Source organism: Trachurus trachurus (assembly GCF_905171665.1).
Source record: "Trachurus trachurus genome assembly, chromosome: 21".
Taxonomy (NCBI): Eukaryota; Metazoa; Chordata; class Actinopteri; order Carangiformes; family Carangidae; genus Trachurus; species Trachurus trachurus.
Window position 1 is genome coordinate 27712745 of NC_139899.1, and position 21426 is coordinate 27734170.

A 21426-nucleotide genomic window follows, 5' to 3' on the forward strand; every position below is an offset into this window, starting at 1 on the left:
GTTTTCATACTATCTAATATCATTGGTATATGAAGTTTTATGACCACATCATAAATCACATCATCTATACAGCAACCAGGGCCTAATTTGGAATAGATAAAAGAGTAGAACGCAATGTCCTGTAATATACAGCACATGTGACCAGTAGAACCAACACCGTTTCATTAGCTTGATGAAAACACAAGCCTTAAAAGACAAGATTGAAATTAAGAGGAAATATTATTATTATTATTATTATTATTATTATTATTATTATTATTATTATTATTATTATTATTATTGTATGCATTTTGTGCATAATTAATATTTAATGCACTCAGTCAGGAGGAAACTGATGTTTTGGTCCGGGAGGTCCAAGTTCATTGTGGCCGAATATATGGTAACACGAACAGACTTCCAAGGGCTGATGAAGCAAAAGTAGTCTGGGAGGAGGTTACTAATGCCCTGATACACTGAGAACCGTTGCCCAGTGTAAAAAAAACAACAAAAACAGACCCATTTCCCACAAATAAACACACTCACAAACCTATTTAAACCCCCTGTAACAAAGATAAGTAGTGTGCACAGATCACAACATGAACAAATAACATGCATAACAGGGATGAAATCAGAAGCATCTCTGCGTAAAGGACACATTGTTGAGCGTTTCTCTTTTTCTCTTTTCTTTTGAATTTTCTGAGATGAGAGATGCAGAATATATGCTCACTATCATTTGTGGTTGGCTGAGAGAGAACATAGTTTGTTTTTAGTTTTTCATAGTTTGCATCACGTTTTTATCTGTGTTAATTCAGTCAGGTTGAGTTTCCATTACACATGCCAACCACCAACTGACATTAGATGGGAGATGTGACAAGACAATCGATATAGATATACATTTATATGATGATTCAGATAGTTACAATAGTGGTTGCTGTTGAAATGTGCCTGACATTCTGGAAAGCTGCCTGTGAGGTTTTGGTGAGGTGAGCGCACTGTGCGCCGCTCAGCCAAATTACCACTACACCGGCTGCACTCCGCCTTGGGCCGAGAGTAGACCAGGTTGAAGTCTGCTCCACAAAATTAGAGCCCAATCACTGTTGAATGTGTTACTGACTCATATTGATACTGCCCAGTATTGTATCAATGTTTTTACCCTTTATTCCATATGATTATTATACAAACAAATATTATTATTACTTAAAAGAAACAAAACCCGCAGAAGCAAATCACTAAATTATTGTGCAGGAATTTGATTAATGTGCCAGTACTCTCAAGTTGAACTAAGAACTAACAGCTCTAACACCAGTGGGCTTTATTTTAGGTAAGACGCCCTTGTATAAGAAGCAGATAAGTGTTTTTTCTTCTTTTTTTAATAATGATCATATCACAAAGTCCTGAAGCTAAGTCGGGCATTGCAGGCAACCCTGACAGATAGGCTTTATGTCTTAACATCAAAATAAAATTCATAAAACAGACAGATTTACATGTCAATTTGTATCCAATCATCTAAAACATTTCTACGACCGATGGGATTATTTCAATTTGATACAGTACAGGCCAAAAGTTTGGACACACCTTCTCATTCAATGTGTTTCCTTTATTCTCACTGAAGGCACCAAAACTATGAATGAACACATGTGGAATTAACAAAAAAAGTGTGAAATAACTAAAAACATGTCTTGTCTTCTTTGTCTTATCTTTCTTCTTTTCTTCTTCCTCTCCTTCTTGCTCCCCCTCCTCTATCTCTGACCCCTCCAATTCTAGTTTCTTCAAAGTAGCCACCCTTCGCTCTGATTACTGCTTTTTGCTCTTGGCATTCTCTTGGTGAGCTTCAAGAGGTGAACCTGACCTGAACATGGTTTTCACTTCACATGTGTGCCTTGTCAGGGTTCATTAGTGGAATTTCAGTGAGAATCTACAATGTAAATAGTGATGAAAATAAAGGAAATGCATTGAGTGTGTCCAAACTTTTGGCCTGTACTGTATATTAACACTAACAACTTCACTTTCTACATTAAACTGGCCAGACTGGAGCCAGGCTGCAGTATCTGGAGAGTTAGAATGTGTTTAATAGCTTTTCTGAACCAGGGGTAGAAAAAAACATAGATCACAGGGTTCAGACAGGAATTGAAATACACCAGCCAAATTTCAATAGGTGCAGATGCAGCCCCTACCAAATTGCTCTCAGCTGCAACAGCAAAACAATAATATGGACAGGAGCACAGAAGAAACACAGCTACTACAATACCAAGTGTCCTCGCTGCTTTGATCTCAGATTTCTTAGCTTTCACAGACTGAAGTGTGACAGCAGCAATCTGAGAGCGCATGGCACGAGCCTGAGTCACAGCCACCACAAACACTCGCAGATATAGAACTGTAATGATTAAAATTGGGCCTAAAAAGGTAACAACAAGGTCAACAGCTCCTTCAATGTAGCTAACTACAACTATACATGCTCCATAACAGGCGTTATACTTGCCTGGATGTTTTAAAAAATCCCTTAGTATCCAACTGCTGTGCACAGCAGAACATATCCAACACAGACAAACACAGTACTGAACGCTTCTCAGAGTAACTTTGGTGGAGTAAAACATGGGGTCACAAATAGCAATGTAACGGTCAACTGATATGAGCACCATGCTTCCTACTGAAACACTGACAACGAGGAATCCTAAAAAGTAATGCAGACCACACATAAAATCACCCAGCATCCAACAGCCTTCACTCTGGAGAAGTAGAACTGGCATCTGGAGGAGACCCACAACAAAGTCTGCAACAGCCAGAGAGAGGAGGAGGAGGTTGGTGGTGGTGTGGAGCTGCCTGAAAAGAGAGAACATCGACACCGAACACACTGTTACATGCAGCAGTTATAGAAATAAGTGTTAATGGTAGTTCTAAAACCAGCAGTATAGTTTGTTCTCTAACATGGCTTAAGTATGACAAATTAGCTCTACACATTGTATGTCCTAGATGAGCAGGCATTGTTATCAATTGTTAACCTAAAATGTTACATTTTGTTGCCTAGCTAAAAAAATATACATCTTGTCGACCAAATATTATCTCTGCCTGAAGTGGGAGATAGAGATGATGACCAGCAGGTTCAGAACCACAGTAAGCAGAGTGATGAGGGACAGCAGACTGTAAGTGAGCATGGCCTCCGAGTGAGGATGCATCATCTTCCTGCAGGAGTTGTTGAGCTGGGGAAAACAGAGATCAGATTCCTCCAGGGCCTCCATATTCAGAGAAAGGAGAGGCTGTTTTCTGAATAAAACTTCATCATACAGCCAATTTATCTCTTTCCTTCCTCCCCGCCCATGTTTCTTTCTATCTATCTATCTATCTATCTATCTATCTATCTATCTATCTATCTATGGAACAGCATCCTTCAGAGGCCAAACATTACACTGCAACACGCAATGCCTGCAAAAACTAAAATACTAATACAACCTTTCAGACCACAACTCTTCAATTCCTCATCTACAAACGGGACACAAGTTCACCTAAATCCGTTTTTGTCAACAATGACAATGCAGTCCAAAGTCATCAGATGATCAGACTTGAAGTACTCTAAGCAAATCATCATACTATATGTTTAAACCAAAACGTAAAAAGTATAATATTATGATGAATATAAAAGAGTGAAGTTACAGTACATTTATTAGTGGAGAAGCAAATAGCTACTGTCTTACCTTACGATAACTCTTAATCCTGAGCGGATGACAGGCTTACAAAATGCTTGTCTTCTTAACGGAAAAAGTTGACCTCACATGCACTTTCACAGGAAATATCTTCTGTCAATCAGGGAATTTATGAAGCTCCAACAAGGCTTAAATTGAGATATTGTGAGTGTGCACAGCAGCAAAAAAAAGAAGAAAAAAAAAGATATGGAACAAATAATACATTGCATTAATTACAACTGATAAACTATCACAATTTTTATTTTGAAGTTAACACACCCTTATTTCACAGTGAATAACTGTACACCGTGTAAGCATCGTTTCTGCGTCTGGTCTATTTTGTGTGCGAGCCGCGAGTGATCGTGTCAAGCCGGGCAGGAAGTCAATTAATAAACTACGAGAGAATCCGGTCAATTTTAAAAATGAAAACAACTTTCAAAATAAAACACTGCGATTGACAACAGTGTTTCCCATACATTCATTTATCCGTGACTCTGCCTAGGGTGCAGAGAGGCCTGGTTAGCTGATTTTATAGCTATATTGTTTAGGTGAGCTTACAAACTCCCATGCATTTAACACTTTTGTCAGTCATTTCAACTCCTATAGGCTACATTGCAACAACATGAAATGTTTATTAACACAGTGAAAAAAATGGATATTCACCCTTTAATTTTCCTGGTGACCATTTGAGTCAAGAAAGTAAAATAATACCCATGTTTTGTCAAACTCAGTTATGGTAGCTACCATGTTGTTGGCGCGCATGTTGGAGCTCATTTGAATCCTCATGAAAAGTGTTTTCTCAGTACTCACGGATCCTTGGAAATTCATAAACGGTTAGCAGCAGGTTCCTCAAACCCTCTGTTCAGATGAGAAGTGTGAGATGAGATGGAGAAACCAGTCCTGGAGACACGTCCGTGTGCAACAGCAGGTTTCCTGGCGGCAGCGTGAAGTCCTGAGCTCCCTCAGCAGCAGCAGCATGGTGGCAGCAGGCTGGCAGGCAGGCGTGTAGGCACACTATGCAGAAATTCACAACACTAATAAACTCTACTATTCATTCCCATAAACGTTTGTATTGTCACCAGTTCACATAATGTCCATACTCACTCAGAAATCCCGGCGCAAAATATTCTCCCACACACACAGTCTCCTTCTTCTCCTGCTAACGACGAGGCTAACTAACTACCACTGATACACAACAGAAAATGGCGTCGCCGACCTTTAGTATGATTTCCGGGCTGAAACAGCTCCAAACATGGCTCACTCTTACTTTTTGTACCTGATTCCACACAGATACAACCTCCGGCTTTTAGTTTCAGTAGAAATAATAACTTTAAACACTTTCAAACGCTTACAACTAGCTCTTACTTTGTCGTTTTTCTTTTCCTCGTTTTTCTCCAGACATTAGCTTGAGCCTCCTTTCGTGCTTTATTTTAGTCCCGCCCCCTTCCCGCTGGTTACCCAAATAAACAGAGGAAACGACAAGAGACGTTCAAAAACCATTAAGAGCATAGGAAATTGAAGGATCCTCCCAAAATAAGCACCACATACATTTCTCAACATTAATGATAACTTCTTTCACAACAGCAGTAATTTAACGGTAATATTTCAAAATATCACTGCATATTTGTTAATTGAATACATGTTTAAAGGTGTTCAGAGAAGAAAATTGAATTTGAGCCCACTGTGCGTCTTAACCCTCTATGGTACCATGTTGCCCTCAGGCAACATACCACTTTTTGGCCTGTCACATCTCCACAATTTATCCCATTTAATGCTGTAATACTTTAAAAAAGAGAGGAGACCTTAGAGAACCAATTAACAATGCTTTAATTTATCACATGACTTTCAAGAAGCCATACTGAAACCCTTTTTTGCAGACTTTTTCAAAGGAAACAAGTTTGTCATTTTGCTCCACTAAAACGGTCTGAAAACATAACTTCCTAGCCCTTTTTCATCTGGAAAAAAATATATTTACACTAATAGATTAGTAAAGTTTAATTTTTAATAGTTCCATGCAATTTATTTACTTATTAAATAATGGAAACTTAAAATGCACCTGTTGCCCGAAAGCAACCATTATAGAAAAATACAATGTTGCCTTGAGGCAACAGTGGACCATTATGGAATCAAAATTGCATTATGAGACTATGGTAGTGTGTGTTTAGGTGTAAATATAATGTTCAAAAACATATAATTCATAATAATTTTGTTTTTTATCCTTAATAAATTTGATTTTGGATGCAGTAAAGTAAACATCAGGCTATTATGATGATGATGAGGAAGATGAGAATGAGAATTAGGATGAGGATGAGGCCAGTGAAGGTGAAAGTGGTGTTTCTAATACAGTATATGATGAACCGTAATAGTAGCCTACAATGTTGCCGACAGGCAACAAATCCCAAAAACTTCCAAAAATAAATATTTTTTTAAAAATTTCTTTAGATTATGTTTATTTAGTCTGTTTTGAGACATAAAAACACTCCAAACATTTTTTCCCCCACTGGCATCATACTGCGTACCATAGTGTAATAACTCATCTGTCAGACGATGTAGCCCAAACTTTGTGAAAAATTCTATTTTTGAGTAAATCAAGGATGAAAGTGGGGTAGTTGTTCTTCGCATTGGATAATACAGGCACACGAATTATGCGTCACGTTGCTCACGATTCATCAGCCAGTGATATTGGATCCGTCATCCGTCAATCAACGTCTGAGACACACACACACACACACACACCGAGCTTGGTCTCATCCCAAACATTGAATATCCCGCCCGCTCGATAACGAACAATCACATTTGTTTTCCTTTTTCGGGTAAACTCGTGCGGCAACTCGTGGAAACTCGTAGAAGGAGGCGCGACAAACAGGACAAATGGCCATTTCTGAACACCTTTAACATTTTGACCAGGGCACTATACGCTATTAAAGGAATTGTCGGAAAGGCAGGATGTTTAAAAAAACAAAAAAATGCCATAATTTCCGACCATAGGAGGCAAGAATTGTTGGAATGATGGGACATTTAAGTCTTGCCATAGACAATTAGAGGCCTATGTCGGACTTGCTCTGTTACACTGTAAATGTTTGATAATGTAAAGCTACATTCTTCAGAACCTTTGAATTACCATACGTCTGAAGCACAGAGGAAGCAAACCAGACCAGACACAATGGAGAAAAGATGAGATGTTGTGACTTTGAAAAAGGGCCAAATTGATCATCTGCATCTGCAATCAACGATTGAAGAGGCGGGGATGTGCCATCAAAAGAGGAAATTATTCAAAATGCACCTTCTCCCTCCCTCCTTCAACTGTCAAACTGTTGTATTACAGAGTCTCAGACCTAAAAGGTCTGTTATCTGATTCAAATCAAGACAAGGATGATACATTGTTGCAATTTCGCAATTGGTCCGGTTTGCTGTCACAAAGGCCAAACTCAAACGGTCCAAAAACTGTAAACAAAAGTCACGTGGCCACAAATGTCCTTTAGGTATTTATCATACAGTTTAAGCATAGACAATAACGTCCTCACAATTAAATTATGGAGCATTTTCTGCTTATTTCAGCAGACTTTAACACGCCATGCATATGAACGGCTGGTGAGACTGCGGTCATTATAATGAAGGCCTATATAACGCAGGCTATATTTTTTATAGTATGCGGTTTGAGCTGTGATAAACATCAGTCACCGCGGGGAGAGGCTAAAACCTCCGGTCACACACCGAGGATCATTCACAACGTTATACACCCACAGCAGCAGCGATCTGATGTTCTGTATTAACTTGTAATAACCATGACCATAAAGAGGTGTACAGAGTATGTGAGCTCCTAACAGGAAACAAACATCAATCCCTAAGGGCCGTGCTTTTGGTGTTAATCAATGGTGAAGAGTATGAAGCATGAATGGAGTTAGTCCTCTCTGGATGATATAGGGGTGAAAGTAAGCCGGTACGGTCCGGTACGGTCCGGTACTGCGTACCACTAAAAGATTCAGAGGCGGTACCAGGAAGATCATGAGAGAGATTAAAAAAAAAAAAAAACGTCAGACACCACCTGCAAGCAACTGCAGTTGGGCGCCACACGCTCACTGTTGCTGATTGAAGACTGAACCTTTTTTTTCGGTACCGTGAAACAGAGCCAGAGCACGCGCTGGGTCTCGGTGCGGCTCGAGCTCGCAGTCCGTTTATGTGAACGTGGCTCCAGCTGCTCGGTGTGCACCACAGTGGTGGTGCGCGTTTAGACAGTAATACATCCATGGTTTGGAGCAGGGAAAAAACAACGTGTGTAAAAACAAAATAGAGCTAAAAAATGAAACAATGAGTCAGTTTTGCACCAGTCTGTGGAAACAGCCTGAAAGTGAATGAATGAGAACAACAGTTCCATCATTGAACCACTGGAAGATAAAAGTAATGACTACATGACTTTCCGTTTGGGTTGAGTGAGTCATATTTACCATTTTAACTCTGTTTTTACTTCATTGTTAAACCACAGTGGAGCTTAAATAAAAGTTTGATGTGAAACAGTTATTTATTTATTTATGTATTAAATAAAATAGCCTAATGTTTTTTTCTTCTTCTTAAATCGTGGTATCAAATAAGGGTAGCACTACATAATACGGCCCGCGACTTACAGCGTACCTACCGCTCTCTTGCCGCGTAGGTTGCCGCTTATTTCACACAAGTACTGAGTAACTGCAGCTCACTTTCCCCCCTGTTTCCCCCGTGCATTTACAGTGTAACTAGGCTGCGTCTTAGCGCGTAATTTACATCCTGCTTCACACCAACTTCCACAGAAGTACAGAGTAACTCTCGCTGTTTTACAGTTTAACTAGGCTGCGTCTTGGCACGTAACTCCTGTCCTACTTTACACCAAATTACACAGTAACTCTCGCTCACTCCGCCACTAATTACCCCGCATTTTACAGTATAACTAGGCTGTGTCTTAGAGCGTAACTCCCGTACAATTACGTCCTACTTTCCCCGGACTTACAGTGTAACTCCTGCCAGGTACATTAGAAATTAAATAGTCTACTGTACAATATGAGCACAGTTGCAATCCATGTTTTCCAAAAGTGTCAGCAGCGACATTTCACCTCTATTTCAGAGATTTATTATTCATTATTTAATTGTATGGTTTGGAATAGGTGAGAAATGGGTATAGAGTGTGGACATTTTCCAATACAGTAACAGGCTGGCTGGTAGTAAACTTACCTCTCTAAAATGCACATCTATGAAAGTCTAGTTCTGTCATCCAAGGGCAAAACACAAACTATACAGTAATACATCCACAATAATGAGTCATTCGGAGAGTTAGAAAATGTTTTTATTATTTATTAACCAGAAAACACATGACACATCCACATCCATGATCATTCATAAACTTTAAGTACAGTAAGTAGCCTACTGTAAGTGAGCACTAGTTACCCCTCCTTACGCTGCACCTATACAGTAGCTGTCATGCACCTACACACTACTTGTCTTAGAGTTACCCACTAAGTAGAGGGTAACGGGCTGTATTATAAAGTAATGGCTGTTACTCCCTCCTTACGCTGCACCTATACAGTAGCTGTCATGCACCTATACACTACTTGTCTTAGAGTTACCCACTAAGTAGAGGGTAACGGGCTGTATTATAAAGTAATGGCTGTTACTCCCTCCTTAGTCTGCACCTATACAGTAGCTGTCATGCACCTATACACTACTTGTCTTAGAGTTACCCACTAAGTAGAGGGTAACGGGCTGTATTATAAAGTAATGGCTGTTACTCCCTCCTTAGTCTGCACCTATACAGTAGCTGTCATGCACCTATACACTACTTGTCTTAGAGTTACCCAGTAAGTAGAGGGTAACGGGCTGTATTATAAAGTAATGGCTGTTACTCCCTCCTTACGCTGCACCTATACAGTAGCTGTCATGCACCTATACACTACTTGTCTTAGAGTTACCCAGTAAGTAGAGGGTAACGGGCTGTATTATAAAGTAATGGCTGTTACTCCCTCCTTACGCTGCACCTACAGTCTAATACCACTGTAATTACTGTCCAAGTAGAGCCAGTGAGTTAAAACACAGTCAGCCTACTTAAATGTGTCACGAGATAACATCATCTGAAAGTACAGTAATATAAAGACAAAACTAACTTCAGTGTCCCTGAAAACATTAAATAACAGATTTCTAATGGCTGTTGTTATTGACATTTATGTTCAGTGTTGAACCTGTATTGAGATCCGTTTGGTCCTTCTAAGTCTAAAATAATCAGTGAAGTCAGTTTCATTTGACAAATGTGCTTTCTAAGTTAGAAGTCAAGTGGAAAAGATCATTGTGATACTACTATCACACTAGATTGTGACACCCAGTGATGGAGATGGAAGAATGTATGGGCTCCTCCGGTTAAAAGGTTATCTCGATCCAAGTCCTTGGGTCAAGGCTGAGATGAGGGTCATGGGTGGCTCGCCATCTCCCTCGTCAGGTAGAAACTCAAGTCGTAATTTTCCACAGGATCTCCAAAAGAAAATCATCACCTGTGCAGAAAGAGAGGTATTATTATGTAGCATCATCAACTGCATTTTCTTTGTGTGGTCATTATCATTATCACGTGAATACATCGCAGTAACAAAAAGTGAGATTCAAGCCCTAACAAGTGAATTGTATTGATACTACCGGTAGGCTATTTAATTTTAAACTACAAAGTTATTGTTTTTAAACATTCTTAACTTTTTGACTATGGATAACAAAACATATTTCGAAAATGTAGGCTACACAGTGTTACACTTGGCTATTCATTGTCAAATAACAGTCATGACCCAACTATAATGATGCTATGTAATACAGTACACTCACACAAATACAAAATACAAGGGGCCTCGAGACGAAACAAATGCAGCACGTAGGTTACGGGTAGGTGGTGAACCGAACAGTAACCAATGCCAAGTGTAGCCTATGGGAAACACACACACACGACTGGCGTCTTCTGGAGCACAAGCTAACATCGCTAGCAGCGTTAGCATCAACTCACCACGACGTTGATAAACAAACTCAGGTCCTCGGTCCCTCCCTCGCGTCCCCTGCGAGTTTAAATGGGAGTGTTATCTTTGTGTTTACAGCTTTAGTCCTCAACGTAGACATTGTGTAACGTTAATTTCACTTGTTTCCCTCCGTAGTCTAAGCGGCGGCTGCGCCTCAGCTGCTCTATGATCCACGGGCCACGGCCTCGCCAAGGGGTGGTACTTCCTGGCTTAACCAATGTGAAATGTGCACCCACTGTTTGACCAATGACTGCTGGTCTAAGCAGAGCGGCAGTGACTGACACCTTGTTTGATCAATGACACTATCCAGATCGATCTAGTGCTTGACAGTTAAAAACGTAAAGACAAACACTGCAGTGAAGTTAGTTTGAAGTTGGATATTTGACAGACATTCGCTCACTCACTCGCTTCTCAATACATTAAAAATCCATATAAAATATAAGATGTGTTCAAATGCAATAAAAACAGGTGTGTGTCATAGAGGAGGCTCACCTCTGCCATTCTGTGTTGATTTTGAGCCAACAGGTCACATGATTTTTTTATATATTTTATACAGTAGGCTAAATATGGGCGTTAGAGCTCAATAACTCCCAGGTCATGTGACCTGTTGGCTCAAAATCAACACAGGACAGAAGATCTAAGTCTCCTCTATGACACACACCTGTTTTAATAGCATTTAAACACAAATAATATTTTTTATGAATTTTTAATATATTTTATACAGTAAATATGAGCATTATAGCTCAATAACTCCTAGGTCATGTGACCTGTTGGCTCAAAATCAACACAGGATGGTAGGGCTAAGCCTCCTCTATGAGACACACCTGTTTTTATTGCATTTGAACACATCTTATATTTTATATGGATTTTTAATGTATTGAGAAGCGAGTGAGTGAGCGAATGTCTGTCAAATATCCAACTTCAAACTAACTTCACTGCAGTGTTTGTCTTTACGTTTTTAACTGTCAAGCACTAGATCGATCTGGATAGTGTCATTGATCAAACAAGGTGTCAGTCACTGCCGCTCTGCTTAGACCAGCAGTCATTGGTCAAACAGTGGGTGCACATTTCACATTGGTTAGCCTACATTTTCGAAATATGTTTTGTTATCCATAGTCAAAAAGTTAAGAATGTTTAAAAACAATAACTTTGTAGTTTAAAATTAAATAGCCTACCGGTAGTATCAATACAATTCACTTGTTAGGGCTTGAATCTCACTTTTTGTTACTGCGATGTATTCACGTGATAATGATAATGATAATGACCACACAAAGAAAATGCAGTTGATGATGCTACATAATAATACCTCTCTTTCTGCACAGGTGATGATTTTCTTTTGGAGATCCTGTGGAAAATTACGACTTGAGTTTCTACCTGACGAGGGAGATGGCGAGCCACCCATGACCCTCATCTCAGCCTTGACCCAAGGACTTGGATCGAGATAACCTTTTAACCGGAGGAGCCCATACATTCTTCCATCTCCATCACTGGGTGTCACAATCTAGTAGGGCTGTCACTTTTTATTCGACATTCGAATATTCGTTCGAATGTGGGGGGAAAAGTTCGTATTCGAGCATTAATGACCTGCTCGATATGCAGGCTGCAGCAAAGATTCTCTATTTACCGTCTTTGGCTGCAGTGCCCGGTGCCTGCATAGCGCCGCGGAACGTCCACCGGACGCGGAAGGGCCGCGAACAGCCGAGAAGCTGAGCCAGTTTACTTGATATTAACCGCTGGTGTGGTGTCGCGGCGTGCACCTCCGCGGCCGGCTCGCGCCGTGCAGCGTCTGGTCTATTTTGTGTGAGAGCCGCGAGCAATCGCGTCAAGCTGGGCAGGAAGTCAAACATGAAACAACGAGAGTATCCGGTCAATTTTCAAAATAAAACAACGGGGGGGGGGGGGGGGGGGGGGTAATAATCGAATATATCCGAACGAATTACGGGTCATTCAATAATCGTTCGAATGTCATTTTTCTAAAAACTGACAGCCCTACAATCTAGTGTGATAGTAGTATCACAATGATCTTTTCCACTTGACTTCTAACTTAGAAAGCACATTTGTCAAATGAAACTGACTTCACTGATTATTTTAGACTTAGAAGGACCAAACGGATCTCAATAAAGGTTCAACACTGAACATAAATGTTAACAACAACAGCCATTAGAAATCTGTTATTTAATGTTTTCAGGGACACTGAAGTTAGTTTTGTCTTTATATTACTGTACTTTCAGATGATGTTATCTCTTGACACATTTAAGTAGGCTGACTGTGTTTTAACTCACTGGCTCTACTTGGACAGTAATTACAGTGGTATTAGACTGTAGGTGCAGCGTAAGGAGGGAGTAACAGCCATTACTTTATAATACAGCCCGTTACCCTCTACTTACTGGGTAACTCTAAGACAAGTAGTGTATAGGTGCATGACAGCTACTGTATAGGTGCAGCGTAAGGAGGGAGTAACAGCCATTACTTTATAATACAGCCCGTTACCCTCTACTTACTGGGTAACTCTAAGACAAGTAGTGTATAGGTGCATGACAGCTACTGTATAGGTGCAGCGTAAGGAGGGAGTAACAGCCATTACTTTATAATACAGCCCGTTACCCTCTACTTACTGGGTAACTCTAAGACAAGTAGTGTATAGGTGCATGACAGCTACTGTATAGGTGCAGCGTAAGGAGGGAGTAACAGCCATTACTTTATAATACAGCCCGTTACCCTCTACATACTGGGTAACTCTAAGACAAGTAGTGTATAGGTGCATGACAGCTACTGTATAGGTGCAGCGTAAGGAGGGAGTAACAGCCATTACTTTATAATACAGCCCGTTACCCTCTACTTAGTGGGTAACTCTAAGACAAGTAGTGTATAGGTGCATGACAGCTACTGTATAGGTGCAGACTAAGGAGGGAGTAACAGCCATTACTTTATAATACAGCCCGTTACCCTCTACTTAGTGGGTAACTCTAAGACAAGTAGTGTGTAGGTGCATGACAGCTACTGTATAGGTGCAGACTAAGGAGGGAGTAACAGCCATTACTTTATAATACAGCCCGTTACCCTCTACTTAGTGGGTAACTCTAAGACAAGTAGTGTGTAGGTGCATGACAGCTACTGTATAGGTGCAGCGTAAGGAGGGAGTAACAGCCATTACTTTATTCACCACTTTCCGTAGAACGCCGCTGGGCGTCGCCATGACACTCGATTCACCGACAAGTCGGTTTCGCACTTCTGTCTCACTTCAAGCGGAATGGAGCTATAGCCTAGCAGTCTGTCTTAGAAGTGTTTTAATTATTATTACAAGTTCATAGAATGTCCTCCGGTACGACATGTGCTGTTGTTGGATGCACAAACAACTCAAGGAAAGTTAAAGATTTTATGAATGGAGCCTGTAACGACCATCAAACCAATCGCAAGAGTTGTGGATGTCCGGCACCCTACGCGCTGCATTCAATGCGGAAAGATGTCAAGAGGGAATGGCTGGCAGCGCTTAAATTGAAATATCCACCCAAGAGGATTTTCGTTTGCTCTCACCATTTCGTTGATCGTAAACCGACAGAGCTGCACCCATATCCAGAATTAAACCTGGGCTATGAACGACCACCAGTCAAGAAGAGGCGAAAACTAACCAGGTGCCAGGATGCGGCTGCTTCGTCCAGCACCGCTGAAGTGCAACACGATGAGCCTCGTAAGTAACTTAGTCTAATAATTCGTGCCTGCTGGTTAATGTGGCCTCCTTATCCTACACTGTTTTAATAATGTCATTGTAGTAACACTCGTAGTCTATGGGCTACAGTCAGCCAGCTATGTAGCCAGCTAACATTGCATTAGCCTAGAAAACGTTAAAATGTAGCCAACTGACGAAATGTAGCCAACTGACGTTGCATTAGCCGAGAAAACGTTACATTGTAGCCAGCTAACGTTAGCGTTAGCCCGATGAGTGCAGACTACTAAATCTTATCATCTGAGACTGAATTGTGTCATTTTTCTGCCTGGCCCAGTTTCTGCTGGGATTTAACTTGTATATTTAGGTGTATTTATATTTATGTTGCGCTAGCTACCTACTGCTACTGTGTCAGGAGACGTCTTCACCCAGTTTTTCCATTGTTTACATACATAGACTGCAGTGTGGACCCCCTCTCCTCCTCTGACATGGCCCTTGAGACTCACCTGGATGGGATGCAACCCTCCACAGTACAGGAGCCCCGTAAGTTTATACACTGACACTGGCATGCTTTTTAGTCTATAGTTTCTACCTTGCCTCGTTAAAAATGAACAAGATGACTTGGGGAGGATATTGTCCATGTAGTGCCAGATAACATCTGTTACCAAAATAGTCGAGCATAGACCCAAACCTTGTTTGTTTTCCACTGTTTACCTAGATTGCAGTCTGGACTCTTTCCCCTCTGGTACCAACACCAAGAGAGCGACTCCAGGGCACTCCATACAGACTCAGTGGGAAGACCCTACATTACTACATCATGACTATGCAAAGCAACCAAGCAACTTCAAAGAGGTCCATGACAAAGAGACTCAGTGCAATGTGGCTCGCAGTATTATTCAAAATGATTCTGATTCTTTACTGTACACTGGTCTACCGTTAGAAACACTGAACACTCTTATTTCCACACTGGAAATGTTTGCAGGTCATTTTAAAATGGCAGTAAAAGACCAAATACTTCTCACACTGATGAAGTTGAGATTAAACCTTCTGATAGGTGATCTGAGCAGACGGTTTTTTATATCTGAGAGCACCGCAAGTAAGATTATATCTTATTGGGTTGACAAAATGGAGGAAGTCACAAGAGACCTTATCCCATGGCTCCCGAGGGAAACCATTCAGGCGACTATGCCAGACACGTTTAAAAAAATGTATCCCAAAACAACATGCATTTTGGACTGTAGCGAAAGCTTATTACAAAAGCCCAAGAACCTCGATTCAAGAGGAGAGTCTTATAGTCATTACTACTCAAATAATACCATGAAGTACCTTGTGAGTATAGCCCCATGTGGATTAATAATGTTCATCTCTGCAGCATATGGTGGACGCTGTAGCGACAAGTTCATTACTATGGACTCAGGGATCCTGGAATACTTGCGCCCTGGTGACGAGGTCATGGCTGACCGTGGTTTTACTATTAGAGACATATTGTTTGAAAGAAAAATTAATTTAGTTATACCCTCATTTACTAATAAAGGTGCTCAGCTTAGCGAGCAACAGGTCACATCCACAAGAAGAATTGCTAATGTAAGAATACATGTGGAGAGGGCTATCCGAAGACTAAAAGTTTTTAAAATCTTGTCACAAGTTGTGCCAATTACCCTGGTTCCAAAAGCCGATAAGATTCTGCGCATATGTGCTGCTCTTGTGAATTTGCGGGGTGATCTCATTCGTGATGGTGACCAGAAGGCATGTGTAGAGGTCGGGAAATAAAGAGCCTGTCATTAGTATATGCAGGTATTACACACGCACCCCTTATTTTTTTTTTATTTTTCTTCTTTCTCTTTATTTTCATTTATTTCAGTTACATTTTAAGTTAGACTCCCATACAAGTCATTTCGTTGTAATTCCACTTTGTGACAATAGGTGGCACTGTGATACCAGGTTCAGTGAGAAAACCTCTAACTCAAGCCCATCCTCCTCCCATAGGAGGCAGAATGAAATGGTGCTTGAGGAAGTCATAAACATTCGGTTACGTTCATGAGGTTTAAAAGTGCTCGAAAACCGAGTTTGAACTTAATTCATGTGTATGTTTATGTTATGTAGCAAGCTAGCATTTTAGCTATTGCTTTCACTGCCGACAGTGTGAAGGGCAAGTAATAGGTTTGAGTGCATTGGACTTGAGACATGATTCTAATAAGTTTATTGTGGTTTATGGCGCTGTAGTTGTTGTAATAGTCGCCACCACATAATATCGGTTCATGCAAAGGGAGATATTGTGTCAGGGGTGAATGAAATAGCCTACATGTAAACATGTTGTTTAAGTTATGTGATTTTTGAATGTGGTTGGAATCTTTTGATGAGTTTGGTGTATGCACTATGCAGCCACAGTATACTGTCATTTCTTTTGTTATTATTTACATGTATTTGAGTTATAATCTCAAGCATTTGTCTGATATTAAGGCTGATAATTCGCCATTAAATGTGAAATGAGATGTGTGACATTTTACATAGGAGGCAGAATAAAATGGTGCTTGAGGAAGTCGCACACTGCTGAAACTGTGTTGTTTCTCATTGTTCCACAGTCATTATCGCTGTGTAGCAACAATAGCTACCGGCCCGAGTACCCCTAGGCTTGAGGCCGGTAACACGTGCTTAAAATCAAGCAGAGGTATCACAGAAGAACAGTAGTGAATAAGAGTGATAAGAGTAATAGACTAACAAAAGCTGTACACTTTCTGACATGATTGCTTAGGTGGTGATAAGATATGAATTAATTGTCAGGGTTCGACAATAACGGTTGCCCGATTGCCCGGGGCAAGTAAAAATTACCGGCGGGCAGGTAGAACCTGCGCGGACTTGCCCGGTCGGGCAAGCACCGACTCAGATTTTATTATTTTTTATTTTCGGACTTTTTATGCATTTATTTTGAAAGGACAGCTGGAGAGAGACGGGGGGAGAGGGGGGGTTGACGCGGAGCAAAGGCACTGTCAGGTGGGATCGAACTGGGTCGCTGCAGCGGGTGCTCTACCAGGTGAGATAGGTACGTCGCTCGCGGCTCGCCGTAATCGGCGATTTCACCGAGCATTTCACTGACGGTGAGCGGCCTGACGCTGCTTCATTAACGCCGCCGCTGTTTCAGACTCGGGGCAGACGCACCGTTTAGTTACCATACCGACGAGCTAACGTGCCCTTTTTAGGTTATAATCCTGTTGTCAATAAACACACGTGGAGACGGCGCTACAACCAGGGGTGTGAAACATGCGGCCCGCGGGCCAAAACCGGCACAACAGTGGGTCCAATCCGGCCCTCAGCAAGTGTGAAAATTTTAAATTGCACATATTTTTATCAAGAAATTTCAGGTGGTTCATAATATGTTTTGTAAAAGGATAGTTCATTAACTGTAAACATCTTAATAATGTACTAAAACAGAGGAAAAATAGAAATTTTGAAATATAGCCTATGTATAGGCTATCATGATATTGTTTTACTGGTTAGGCCTACTTGAGATCAAATTGTGCTGTTTGTTACCCCTGAACTAAATTGAGTTTGACACATATGATTGGCTGTTTGCCTGTCACTGTTGTTTCAATGTCCCACATCCTTGAGTTTTACAGGGGCAACTCAATAAACTAGAGTAACATGGAAAAGTCTAGGCTATTTCCAGTAGTTCAAGTCAAATGGCCCCAACCAAGTATTGAGAGCATATAGATGGACATGAACATTTTCATATTCAAAATTATTTTTTAAATTGGTCTTTTCTAATATATATATATATATATATATATTTTTAGATACTGCATTAACTCATTGAGTGCCGCGCTCCTTTCCAAAGTTTTAGTCAAGTGTACCGGCAATTTAGACCATTTTTGACTTTTTATGTAGAGCCATAGTGTATTCTATATTATTGCCACCAACACATACTGTAGCTCAATTGAAAGGTTTAACTTAATGCTTCAAATGACCACAAACCGTTTGTTTCTACGTGCCTCCGTTCCTGAGAAAACTCAAGCTAAACATGGCTGGGTTTCACCAAAATCCCTCCTTTTTTTCTAGAAAAGGAGATAGAGCGTCTTTTATGAAAGGTGCGCTGTTTGTGTCTGTCGCTCTTCTGACACTCGCATTTCTGGATCAAAGGGCTCGTATAAGATAAATATATACAACACTGGTTGTTCTATTCACAAATCCACCAGCGGGGGCGGGGGGGGCGCCACTAAACAACAATAACACAGACGCACCGTGCCATGTCACAGCCACTCGCCGCGGAGCGTGAGGGTCTGTCGGCCACCGCGGCTCGCGAACAACGGTCCCGCCGGTGGTCGCGGTCCTGCTGTGGTACGGGTCGGTGGTACCGGTCTGCTTTGGCCCAGAGACCATCAGATTTTACCGCGGGAGGACTTTGGGGAGGACACGGTGTTGCTCGAGGTGAAGACCGGGCGGGACTGTCGGCTGAGAGCTTCCTGGTTCAGCTCCGAGCTGCTCGAGCAGCTGGAGCAGCAGCGCGGGTGAGAGCAGAGCAGCTGCGGAGCAGCTGCGCTGCATCTGCATGCAGAACTCGTTTGCAGAAGCCGAGTTATGATAAAAACTTCCAGATCATGAGCTGTCATGTGACTTTGATCGTCATCTATTTCAGTTCTCCTCGTCGTAGAGTCCCCAAATTTACATATAATGTGTATTAAAGTGTCTATTTTCATAATATAAAAAAAAAGCAAAAAACGAAAAATCTCCTTTTTGGCACTCAACGCATGGGAACGAAAAACGAGAAATTACGTGGTTGGCACTCAATGAGTTAATACTGAAGCTAAATTGTCCACTGCAGCATGTGAATGCAATGAAAAGAATAAAATCTGATTGGAGGAGCCAAAATGTTGTCCAGGTTAATGTTTTAGCCATTAAAAGGCCCTTCAGTTCAAGATTTCAACTGTGATCGGGCATTAAACAGGTGGCTCACCTGTTCAGATAGGGCATGGAGGGTGTAACTGCTACTGGTCAAATAATGTGAAATAGCAGTTAATTTTACATGTCTGCAATGATTGCCATTTAAATGCAATTATAGATAATAATAAATACTGCTTTCTGAAGAAAGAAGTGTTGTGTAGTGTTGTGTATAGTCAACAGGAAGGATTTTAGTAAGATATAAGTCATGAGCGAAAGTATGCACCACACAACCAGAAAAAAAAAACCTAGGCAGGGCAAGTAAGAATTTAGATGGGGCAAGTAGATTTGAAAAGTACTTGCCCGACAGGGCAAGTACGAAAAAACCTTAACGTCGGACCCTGATTGTGTAATTTTTGTCCATCTTACATTTATTTATTTATGTTGACATAAAGCTAAATATGTTTAAATGGCAACTAACATACAATGGCCTTAACACAAGTACACAAACACAACTTCAGTGGAAACTGTTACACTAACTAAATAACTAATGTGAATGCATTTCATTAATTCACTCAAAACAATACAGTGCTTTGTGATTTGTTTGTGCAATAAACTTAAACATTGTCATAAATTGTATTCATTTCATTTGTCATAAGTGAACTGTATTTGTGGCTGTAATTTCATGCTTTACATTACCACATATTTAAAAGCCCATTAATTTGTTACCATTTGGGTTCCCTATACTTGACACTCTAGACTTTTTTCACAATTTCTCTGTATCCCTTATCAAGCTGAAGGCGTCCCCCCAAAACATCATCCACAACCCGAGGCAGCATGCTTGAAAAGTAGAAAGCTCTTAACCTCTTCACCTGCTCCCTGACAAACACCTCATCAAACTGCACATTAAATACCACACTCTCATCTGGTGTCCAGATCAACAATCTAGCGGTCTTCAGACCTGTGCAAAACATTCCAAGTTGAACTTGCATGTAATACCCTCGGCTACCACTCTTCTGCAGTTCAAGGTGCCCATCCACCACTTTAACATCACTGAACTTCTGTGATAACTGGTCAGTAAGTGAGTGATAGTTCTTGTTTGGGACAGGGCACTTGATTTCGAGGAGCTCACAAGAGTCGATAATCCCATCTGGACTCGCTGATAGCCATGGTTCTGCAACACTAACAACGGTGCCAGTGTGTGTAATGTTTATTCCCTGCTCTTTAAGTGAGTTACAGGCTGTCTCTTCTTTTTCCTTCCCGTAGTTAGTGGCCTGGTTACCACGAAAGGTGGGATACATGTGCTCACACAAAAACTTGTCACTATTTGTACCTGTACGTACAGGTACCCTTTTTGCTGAGCTGGCAGTGATTCTGATTTTTCTTGAACTGTGCCACAAACCAGATTGACTCTGCTCCCTCGTCTTCAATTCTAGGTCACGAGCTTGTTCACTATCTATGTTAATGTAAGCCTTGTAAAATAATTTGCATTTTTCACAGCTCAGGTCCCCATCATGACTTTGATGTGGCTGCTGAGCTGCACCTGCACCCTGGTCCACTCTACTGCCCTGTTGTTCTGATGGGGTGGCACTATAACATTTTGCAAGTAGTGTGTTCTTCAGCAGAAACAGAGGTTTTGTGTGTGATTTGTCAACACTCTCTTTGAAGTCTTTGTGGTGCTGGTAATGTGGGGTGTTTGGGAGTTGACAACTAACAGTAATCTGTCCCTTGAGTTCATCTTCTGCCTTGTGGTGCCTAAAAGTAATCTGGCTCAGACGCTTGGGCTGCAGATTCTTAGAGGTCCCTTCATTCCACCTGCGCTGCTCGTCTGTGCATGCAATCCCTGTCTTTCCACTAGCCACTGCATTCTGGACCTGACAATAACAATCAATATATTGTTTTTAACCTCAATGTTCTCCCTGCGTTATTTAAAGCTTAAAAATATATAGAAACCTGTCATTATTATTGATTATTATTATTATTATAGAGGATGTTGTTATGATGCCATGTAAAGCCCTTTAAGGCAAACTGTTTGTAAAAAACGAGCTATACAAATAAAATTGCCTTGCCTTTATTTATTTCAGAATTTACACATTAATGAAAATAGTTAGGCTACACTTCACTACCATAGCATACCTTCCAGATGATTGCTGCCGCATGACTACAGGATTTCCCCAATCCTGCTATGCAGGAACAGCCTACAGTCTCAATAACGTTGGCT

General features: G+C 40.9%; 1 protein-coding gene across 1 annotated transcript; it reads right to left on the reverse strand.

Moving 5' to 3' along the window:
* Positions 1–1988: 1988 nt before the first annotated feature.
* LOC311004077 (trace amine-associated receptor 13c-like) lies at positions 1989–3215 on the reverse strand (the record flags this gene model as incomplete). Its single annotated transcript, XM_083996026.1, has 2 exons — positions 1989–2799; positions 3046–3215. 2 exons carry the CDS (start codon positions 3213–3215, stop codon positions 1989–1991), a joined length of 981 nt encoding a protein of 326 aa, XP_083852152.1.
* Positions 3216–21426: the final 18211 nt, after the last annotated feature.